General features: G+C 45.9%; 1 protein-coding gene across 1 annotated transcript in view; it reads left to right on the top strand.

Annotated features, from left to right (window-relative positions):
- Window positions 1-413: 413 nt before the first annotated feature.
- Window positions 414-10,982, top strand: part of LOC143768016 (uncharacterized) — a 192,790-nt gene continuing 182,221 nt past the window's right edge. Inside the window, exons 1-2 of the mRNA XM_077256656.1 lie at window positions 414-686; window positions 6,729-6,878. Coding sequence (XP_077112771.1) covers window positions 6,801-6,878 — 78 coding nt within the window. The 5' untranslated portion in view covers window positions 414-686; window positions 6,729-6,800. The remainder of the gene's footprint in view (window positions 687-6,728; window positions 6,879-10,982) is intronic.

The following is a 10,982-nucleotide window of genomic DNA, read 5'->3' as shown; positions in this document are numbered from 1 at the left end:
CTCAGTGCTCAATACCAGAGACATTGCAAGTGACCATAATGTGTGCAGATAATACACTGCGCACTGGGAGGTTTGAATATTTCACAAAGAAAAAAAAGAAATTACTAACTGGAATAAATAACTGTAGAATTTTTTTTCTCCAGACTGAGTACCCCTTTAACAAGAGTTTTTTATGTAATGATCAGATGTATTAACTATTTCTGATCATTTTAACAAAACTATAACTCATCCTAGGAGCCACAGCTTCTGTGTAACGAACTAGAACTGATGCATCTCTTCTCAGCAGAATCCAGAGCAATACTGAACTAAATGAACTAATCTTTTGAACTAATCTTTTCAGTGAACTAGTTCATGGTGAACTAATCACCAAAATGAACTAGATTTCCCATTACTACAGCAGAGTCCTGCATACACTGAGGCCCTGATCATGTGACCCCTGACTCCTCCCCTCCTGTGACCTCATCACAGGTCCTGTGCGCACAGAGCAGCCGTAGAAATCTCAGGCCACGGTGGTCTCCCCCAACTTCTGCTCTTTCTCCTTCTTTTCTTGCAGGAGCCGCAGTGGATTTCATCCTGGATCCATAGAGCCGAGTAGAGGAGCGATGTTCCTTCAGTCTGAGGGTAATTGATGGTGAGATTTGTCCAGCGGCCACTGTACCGAGTAAATCCCCCCAGGACTGTAGCAGGTAAAGACCCCAATATCCACCGGTGTCCCTTCTAATGGGGGAAAGTACCAAAGAAAACCATCATATCCGGAGAAAAAGAAACCCCGTACATGGAGACATCGGCCTCATATATCTCCTGTCTTGGTTCTTACACAAAATCTATATATAATTGTCTAAGGTCCACTTCTGTCTGTCTGTATGTCTGTAACGGAAATCCCACGTCGCTGATTGGTCGTGGCCGACTGGGCTCGACTAATCAGCCACAGTCTGGCCTCGAATTGGCCCCTCCATACTCCCCTCCATTCAGCGCCCACATAGCATTTCAGAAGTCCTTTAAATGGACTGCTTTACACCGCGGCATAAAGCGGTGTAACGCAGTCAGTTAACGCTGCCATTAACCCTGTAAGTGTGACCAACGTTTTACTATTGATGCTGCCTATGCAGCAACAATAGTAAAAACATATAATGTTAAAAATAATAATAATAATAAAAAATCATTATATTCTCAACTTCCGCTGTCCGCGCCAGCCTTTCCTACTCCTCGCAACGCTCCGGTCCCAAGAATGCATTGCGGCAACGACCCGTGATGACCGCTACATCATCATGGGTTATTGCCGCAAGGCATTACTGGGACCGGAGCGTCGTTACGAGCATCGCTAAAGTCCTGGGCTGGATCCGAGGGCCGCCGGAAGGTGAGTTTATAACTAATTTTAATTTTAATTCTTTTTTAAACAGGGATATGGTGCCCACATTGCTATATACTACGTGGGCTGTGTTATATACTACGTGGGCTGTGTTATATACTACGTGGGCTGTGTTATATTCTGCGTGGCCTGTGTTATATACTGCATGGCCTGTGTTATATACTGCGTGGGCTGTGCTATATACTGCGTGGGCTGTGCTATATACTGCGTGGGCTGTGCTATATACTGCGTGGGCTGTGCTATATACTGCGTGGGCTGTGTTATATACTGCGTGGGCTGTGCAATATACTGCGTGGGCTGTGCTATATACTGCGTGGGCTGTGCTATATACTGCATGGGCTGTGCTATATACTGCATGGGCTGTGCTATATACTGCATGGGCTGTGCTATATACTGCATGGGCTGTGCTATATACTGCATGGGCTGTGCTATATACTGCATGGGCTGTGCTATATACTGCATGGGCTGTGCTATATACTGCATGGGCTGTGCTATATACTGCGTGGGCTGTGCTATATACCACTTGGGCTCTGTTATATACTGCGTGGGCTGTGTAATATACTATGTGGCCTGTGTTATACTGCATGGACTGTGCTATATACTACATGAGCTGTGCTATATACTACATGGGTTGTGTTATATACTACGTGGCTGTGTTTAATACTATGTGGGCTGTGTTATATGCTGCGTGGTCTGTGCTCTATACTACGTGGGCTGTGCTCTATACTACATGGGCTGTGTAATATACTGCATTGGCTGTGCTATATACTACGTGGCTGTGCTATATACTACGTGGCCGACCGCGAACAATCAGCGACAGATGCAGTCCGGCCGCGAATTGCCTCGGGATTTGAACCACGCTTCGCTAATTGGTCGCACCCGGCTGACCGAATCCTGTGTATTCATTGCATTATTCTGAAATCTTCATAAATAAACTGCATACATATTCTAGAATACCCGATGCGTTAGAATCGGGCCACCATCTAGTCTACTATATAATCGTCTACTTTTGTCTGTAACTCAAATCCCGCGTCGCTGATTGGTCGCCACATAGTTCACTCACGTTTACTGAACAAGGTTGGTCACTCACAGTGCCACATAGTTCACTCACGTTTACTGAACACATTCTGTCAGTCACAGTGCCATGTAGTTCAGTCACGTTTACTGAATAAGTTCTGTCAGTCACAGTGCCACATAGTTCACTCACGTTTACTGAACAAGTTATGTCAGTCACAGTGCCACGCAGTTCACTCACGTTTACTGAACAAGTTCTGTCAGTCACAGTGCCACGCAGTTCAGTCACGTTTACTGAATAAGTTCTGTCAGTCACAGTGCCACATAGTTCACTCACGTTTACTGAACAAGTTATGTCAGTCACAGTGCCACGCAGTTCACTCACGTTTACTGAACAAGTTATGTCAGTCACAGTGCCACGCAGTTCAGTCACTTTTACTGAACAAGTTCTGTCAGTCACCGTGCCACGCAGTTCACTCAAGTTTACTGAACAAGTTCTGTCAGTCACAGTGCCACACAGTTCACTCACGTTTACTGAACAAGTTCTGTCAGTCACAGTGCCACGCAGCTTAGTCACGTTTACTGAACAAGTTCTGTCAGTCACAGTGTGACGTAGTTCACTCACGTTTACTGCACAAGTTCTGTCAGTCACAGTGCGACGTAGTTCACTCACGTTTACTGAACAAGGTCTGTCAGTCACAGTGTGACGTAGTTCACTCACGTTTACTGAACAAGTTCTGTCAGTCACAGTGCCACATAGTTCACTCACGTTTACTGAACAAGTTCTGTCAGTCACAGTGTAACGTAGTTCACTCACGTTTACTGAACAAGTTCTGTCAGTCACAGTGCGACGTAGTTCACTCACGTTTACTGAACAAGTTCTGTCAGTCACAGTGCGACGTAGTTCACTCACGTTTACTGAACAAGTTCTGTTAGTCACAGTGCCACATAGTTCACTCACGTTTACTGAACAAGTTCTGTCAGTCACAGTGTAACATAGTTCACTCACGTTTACTGAACAAGTTCTGTCAGTCACAGTGCGACGTAGTTCACTCACGTTTACTGAACAAGTTCTGTCAGTCACAGTGCCACGTAGTTCACTCACGTTTACTGAACAAGTTCTGTCAGTCACAGTGCCACGTAGTTCACTCACGTTTACTGAACAAGTTATGTCAGTCACAGTGCCACGCAGTTCACTCACGTTTACTGAACAAGTTATGTCAGTCACAGTGCCACGCAGTTCACTCACGTTTACTGAACAAGTTATGTCAGTCACAGTGCCACGCAGTTCAGTCACTTTTACTGAACAAGTTCTGTCAGTCACCGTGCCACGCAGTTCACTCAAGTTTACTGAACAAGTTCTGTCAGTCACAGTGCCACACAGTTCACTCACGTTTACTGAACAAGTTCTGTCAGTCACAGTGCCACGCAGCTTAGTCACGTTTACTGAACAAGTTCTGTCAGTCACAGTGTGACGTAGTTCACTCACGTTTACTGCACAAGTTCTGTCAGTCACAGTGCGACGTAGTTCACTCACGTTTACTGAACAAGGTCTGTCAGTCACAGTGTGACGTAGTTCACTCACGTTTACTGAACAAGTTCTGTCAGTCACAGTGCCACATAGTTCACTCACGTTTACTGAACAAGTTCTGTCAGTCACAGTGTAACGTAGTTCACTCACGTTTACTGAACAAGTTCTGTCAGTCACAGTGCGACGTAGTTCACTCACGTTTACTGAACAAGTTCTGTCAGTCACAGTGCCACATAGTTCACTCACGTTTACTGAACAAGTTCTGTCAGTCACAGTGTAACATAGTTCACTCACGTTTACTGAACAAGTTCTGTCAGTCACAGTGCGACGTAGTTCACTCACGTTTACTGAACAAGTTCTGTCAGTCACAGTGCCACGTAGTTCACTCACGTTTACTGAACAAGTTCTGTCAGTCACAGTGTAACGTAGTTCACTCACGTTTACTGAACAAGTTCTGTCAGTCACAGTGCGACGTAGTTCACTCACGTTTACTGAACAAGTTCTGTCAGTCACAGTGCGACATAGTTCACTCACGTTTACTGAACAAGTTCTGTCAGTCACAGTGCCACATAGTTCACTCACGTTTACTGAACACAGTCAGTCAGTCAGTCAATGGGGTGTACAAAAATATTTTGGGTTGGTATTGTTAACAAATATAGTGTCGATGTACTTCTTTCGTCCGATGATTTATTTAAATACAGTTAGATATTCATATAATGGTTTATATATTTTGATGATCTGTTTAATAATTTCGTTCAGTTGTATTAAGTTCTATGAGCATTAAAATTTAATGATAATGTATATGCAGCACCCCTGATGACCGGTTGCTGCATTGACGTTGCTTTTCCTTTGGGGAAGGTGATGTCATGCTCAGAGGCAAAGGAGTTCTCTTCACCAGGTAAGGCACCCACATGCAACACATTCTGAATCCAGGCCAGGAGGGGGAGTTCAAGACCGGATTCAGGGGAGCTTCCCTAGGCTTTATGTTTCCTGACCTGGAGGAGGAGGGAGTTCAGTTGTTCAGAGATACAGAAGGAGTAGGATGTCTGGAGCAGACGTAAGAGGCCTGGCAGCCACAAGGGAGCTGCAGCCTCTGGGAAGGAGTAACCTGTTGGGTTGCATGTGGAGCAGCCGGAAGGGAAGGAGCACAGGAGAGAGACAGAGCTCAGAGTGGAATTGTGGCAGGGCACCCTCAGAGCTAAAGCGTAGAATCCAGGAGCCCGAGGCTTTTGTGGACTCTAGGACACGGAGCAGAACTGGAGGGCATAAAACTACACGTCACCTGCCCGTATCACGCCTGAGACGCAGCAGCACCTGTGGATCCCCGGGGCGTCTGAGTGTCACTGTAAGGCTATGTGCACACGTTCTGGATTTCTAGCAGAAATTTCCTGACCAAATCTGGACATTTCTGCCAGAAATCCGCTTGCGGATTTTTCGCGGTTTTTGCGCGGATTTTCCCAAATGTTTCCCAATGCATTAGGCAGTGGGAAATCCGCGCAAATTCCACAAAATTATTGAGCATGTTCATTATTTTTCCGCAAAGCGTTTTTACCGCGGAAAAACGCACATCATGTGTACAGAAATTGCGAATTTCATTATAAATGATGGGATGCTTAAAGTATGCAGATTTTTAGCGGATTTATAGCGTTTTTATAGCGCAAAAACGCTAAAAATCCGCAAAAAATCCGGAACGTGTGCACATAGCCTAAACAGGCTCAAGCAGCCCCTTGTGCAGGTGCCTGTCCCAGGACAGGGGGAACTGGAGGACCCTGTAGGAAGCTTAAAGCAGCAGGGACCTCACTTAGAAAGGCGCTAGTTGGAAAGGCTCACGGACCTCTACTGGTACAGGAGAACTCTCACTTGCTTCTGAGCCGGCCGGACCACCATCACTCGTGCTGGTGCCCTGGACTGTGGCCTGTCACCCACAAGTGAACCAGGTAAAGACACACCATAGGACCCCGCTTCACCTGTGGGAAGTGTAACATCTGGGCTGCTGCAACATCCCCCAGGGGACCCCTTTAATGCAGCGTCGGTCCACTACTGACCGAACCCCACAGGTGGCGTCACGATGAACTTTGAACATTTATCCCTCTTTAACATTGATGCCCAGGGCCACGGACCGGGTTGCAGCCACCGTGACATCCCCCTTTGCGACCGGTCTCGGTTCCGAGTACCCCACTGCCCTGTGGGTGCGTCATATATATTTTACCCGGAAAATCCTGTGTATTCCTTGCATTATACTTAAATCTTCATAAATAAACTACATACATATTCTAGAATACCCGATGCTTTAGAATCAGGCCACCATCTATTCTTTTATAAAAGCCTCAAACTTCTGTGTGTGACTCAGAGCTGAGATCTAACGTGATAGAAGATTACAGTGCGGGGAAGACGGGAAACCTTCATATAGAGGCCGGTGGGGATGGAGTCAGTGACCGACTCTGGACAAATATGTTTCTAGAGCCGTAGTAGAAGATGAAGATGTCGTCCTCATCATGAAGTCGTTATTTCTCCTGTCACGTGTAATGAATATCTCCTGCAGTATTGCTAATGCCGATTCCAGTGTCGGTAAATGAGACGAGAATTAGCGTTATGGAAGATGAGTCTATGAGAAACGTATTCAGCTGCCGACTCCGAGGAAGAAACTGCTTGTTGTCTGTGGCCTAAATATATAGGTTTTATTAAGAGATGTAAAGAAGAAAACTGAATACTGTAAAATAATAAATCTCCTCCTATGTTTCCCTTATCTCCTCCAGTAATTGTATTATTACACAGGATTTTTATGATGTTACATCGGCTCATCTTCTCATTCAGGTCTCTACAATATCGGATCCTCTCAGTGAAGATCTTCTATAGAAGAGAATTTTCCTGAATTGCCCATCAAAGATGGATATGGACAGAGACAAGATGGTGGAGAGGATATTACACCTCACCCTAGAGATCCTCTTCCGGCTTACTGGAGAGGTGAGAGATTCTGATGATGTCACATTACATCATTCTTATCTATGGGAATAACAGATGGACGGAACTGGAGAGGTGAGGACTCTGGAAATGTCTGTAGTGAGATGTATGAATGTGTCTCTCCATAACCAGGATTACATACTAGTGAAGAAGACCTCTAGTGAGCGCTGTCAGCACCCTGTGTCTGAGGGAAGATCCCTGATATATAAGGACATCAATGTCCAGGAGATCTTACAACTCGCCTACAAGATGACTGAGCTGCTGACTGGAGAGGTGACACTGCTGGGAATGCTGGGACATTATACAGTAATGCTATGAAGGGATCAGGGGGATGACTGTATCATTGTATGTGTCAGGTTCCTATAAGGTGTCAGGATGTCTCCGTCTATTTCTCCATGGAGGAGTGGGAGTATTTAGAAGGACATAAAGATCTGTACAAGGACGTCATGATGGAGGTTCCCCAGCCCCTCACATCACCAGGTAATAGGACTAAATACACAAGGCCTATAATTATCTGTATGTAAAGAATGAATTCAGTCCCTGTATGTGTTTCCTCCAGATCTATCCAGTAAGAGGACAACACCAGAGAGATGTCCCCGCCCTCTTCCTCCACAGGACTGTAAACAAGAAGATCCCAATGTTCCTCAGGATCATCAGGTAGATGGAGAGAAGGGGTCATGATATCTCCCTTAGGCCGGTTTCCATCTATTCCGGTACTGGAGATATCAGTGTCCGTGTGTGTAATACTTGTGGCACACGTGTGGCACACGTGTGGCAACCGTGTACCACCCAGATGGCCACCGGGGAAGAAGCGCTGTTACCTGGTGGCGGGTGCTGAAGACGGCTCTCATGGTTCTCCACCTCTCTGCCGCCAATCGGCGCGAGCAGAAAAGAATGATGAGAGTTATATTAAAGTCAGAATGATTCCAGCAGGTGGGGGCTTTTGGGACTATTACTCCCATCATCCGACACTTGCTGCCGCTAATAACCGTGACAGCAGGATTGCTGTATTCCTCAGCTGCTGTCTGCGATATAACGAAATAAATGAATGAAAAACCCGGTGTTAGTTCCCCCCTATTTTCTTGAACCAACCAGGCAAAACTCCCAGCTGGGGGCTAAAACTCTCAGCTGTCAGCTTCAGCAAGGCTGGTTATCAAGAATAGAGGGTGTGGAGATCTGAGGTTGTGGGTTATCAAAATCACCTAGGCAGGTTAACAATGCAACTAATTTTTTATTCCATACATCCATGGTTGTACAACAAATCCAGGTAGATGGCCAACATACAATGTCCTCAGTCCACAAGTTCCCAATCTGAGATCGGTAGTTCCACTGGCTCCATACCAGGCGATGCCCACTGTCTCCCAACTTTTGGTTGCCCCACAGATTTTGTATCTCCAGCTGGTATAGTGTGCAGTCACAGCCTATGTTCCTCCAGACAATGGATATCCTGACCGTAGCTCATGGATACCCCTCCAGCCAACAATCTCCAAAGCTCCATAGGTCATCCATCCATTCCAGCTTGGATCCACTTCCATAGAAATCCCTCCAACAACTGCCTGATTCAACCCTATGTCTTTTTCTCCCGCCCCCTTAAACATTTTCCTTTAGCTCACAGTACAAGGTATATTCCATCAGCTGGGACTGTATGTGAGACCTCCCGTGGTGATGGCTCCTATGAGACTACTATCCCCAGACACACAATAGGCCTAGGTTTGGGAGTACAATGGGAGTGAGACCTTCATACAAATGAGATTGATAATTAGATCAAATTATCCCCTAGGGCAGAATCGTTTAAGGTACCTTTACACGAAGCGACGCTGCAGCGATAGCGACAACGATGCCGATCGCTGCAGCGTCGCTGTTTGATCGCTGGAGAGCTGTCACACAGACCGCTCTCCAGCGACCAACGATGCCAAGGTCCCCGGGTAACCAGGGTAAACATCGGGTTGCTAAGCGCAGGGCCGCGCTTAGTAACCCGATGTTTACCCTGGTTACCAGCGTAAAAGTAAAAAAAACAAACAGTACATGCTCACCTGCGCGTCCCCCAGCGTCTGCTTCCCGACACTGACTGAGCTCCGGCCCTAACAGCACAGCGGTGACGTCACCGCTGTGCTTTCACTTTCACTTTAGGGCCGGCGCTCAGTAAGTGTCAGGAAGCAGACGCTGGGGGACGCGCAGGTGAGCATGTACTGTTTGTTTTTTTTACTTTTACGCTGGTAACCAGGGTAAACATCGGGTTACTAAGCGCGGCCCTGCGCTTGGTAACCCGATGTTTACCCTGGTTACCAGTGTAAAACATCGCTGGTATCGTTGCTTTTGCTTTCAAACACAACGATACACGGCGATCGGACGACCAAATAAAGTTCTGGACTTTATTCAGCGACATCACAGCAGGATCCTGATCGCTGCTGGGTGTCAAACTAAACGATATCGCTAGCGAGGACGCTGCAACGTCACGGATCGCTAGCGATATCGTTACAAAGTCGTTTCGTGTGAAGGTACCTTTAGCAAAAGGTAATTACTTCTCAAAATATAGAACAACCACATATAACCCATTCTATTAATTAAACACCAGAAAAAGGTCAGAGGTTTTTTTTTTAAATCTTACAAAGTTTATTAATCAAATTGGTAAAATAGAAATCAGATTAGTGATACTAATAGCAGAAATATTAGGGGATGATAGAAAAACGATATCTGTTCCAAAAAATGGAATACAATATACATGCTAATATAGAAGATACATATAGTGCACTATAGAACTTATATACATAAATATCAGAACTGCATTTAATTGTCAGATGGTCCCATCAGGGGTCCTAATAAGCTATGAAAATGCAGTACAGTTGCTCAAACCAAATGAAACCGCAATATCTCATGTATAAGTCTGTAAAAATTAGCAATTAGACCTGAGGTAAAGTGCAATAGTGCATACTATATACTGTATTTAGACTATAAGTGCTCATTAGTAATGAGCGAGTATACTCGTTGCTCAGGTGACCTCCCGAGTTTTTGTTATTGCTCGGAGATATAGTTTTCATCCCCTCAGTTGCATGATTTACGGCTTCCAGATACGCTGAATACATGTGAGGAACGCCTGTTTATTAGTGAATTCCCACATGTATTCAGCGTATCTGGAAGCCGTAAATCATGCAGCTGAGGCGATGAAAACTATATCTCCGAGCAATAACAAATACTCAGAGGTCACCCGAGCGTGCTCAGGAAAACCCTCTCCAGCCTAAAAACAGCAGCCCACAGCTGCCCAGAAAAGGCGCATCTATTAGATGCGCCAATTCTGGTGCTTTGCCCGGGTCTTCCCAATTGCCCTGTAGCGGTGGCAATTGGAGTTAATATTTGTGGGGTTTATTTCACCTTTGTCACAGCTGACACCTGGCACTATGTGCCAGAAGCGGTCACGGACCGCTCCCGCCACTTTAACCACTGAAACACTGCGATCAAACAAGATCGAACACTGTTTGAACACTGCGATCAAACAAGCGTTCAGGTGGCATAGGGAAGCATCGCACAGGGAGGGGGCTCCCTGCATGCTTCCCTGAGACCCTCAGAACACCGCTATGTGATCGCTTTGTTCTGAGCGTCTCCTCTCTGCAGACCCCCGGATCCAAGATGACCGTGGGGTCATTCCGGGTCCTGCAGGGAGGTGGCTTGTCAGTGCCTGCTGAGAGCAGGACCTGAGAAGCCTCCTTCACTGCCTGTCAGATCGCTGATCTGACACAGTGCTCTGCAGTGTCAGATCAGCGCCACGTCCATAACGACCCGACCTATAAAACTGTCCCACTAGTTAACCCCTTCAGTGAAAACTGTAAAAAAATAAATAAAAAATGAGGCAAAAAACAATGCTTTATCATCATACTACCGTACAAAAAGTGGAATAACACGCAATCAAAAATGGGTATTAGACCTACCGGTAATTCAGTTTCCAGGAGTCCATCCTGACAGCACACTGGAGGACGTCCCCTCCTCCTTGCAGGGACAGGAAAAAACACACGAGAGGTTAAAAGGTCTCACTCCGCCCCCTTTCCGTCAGTGTTTTGACAAATACCACTCATGGATAGATGCAAATAGAATTTTTTATTAACCACATCATAT

The sequence above is a fragment of the Ranitomeya variabilis genome, chromosome 4 (assembly GCF_051348905.1).
Source record: "Ranitomeya variabilis isolate aRanVar5 chromosome 4, aRanVar5.hap1, whole genome shotgun sequence".
Classification (NCBI taxonomy): domain Eukaryota; kingdom Metazoa; phylum Chordata; class Amphibia; order Anura; family Dendrobatidae; genus Ranitomeya; species Ranitomeya variabilis.
The sequence above is the reverse complement of the archived record's forward strand: the minus strand, read 5'-3'. Positions and strand labels throughout refer to the sequence as shown.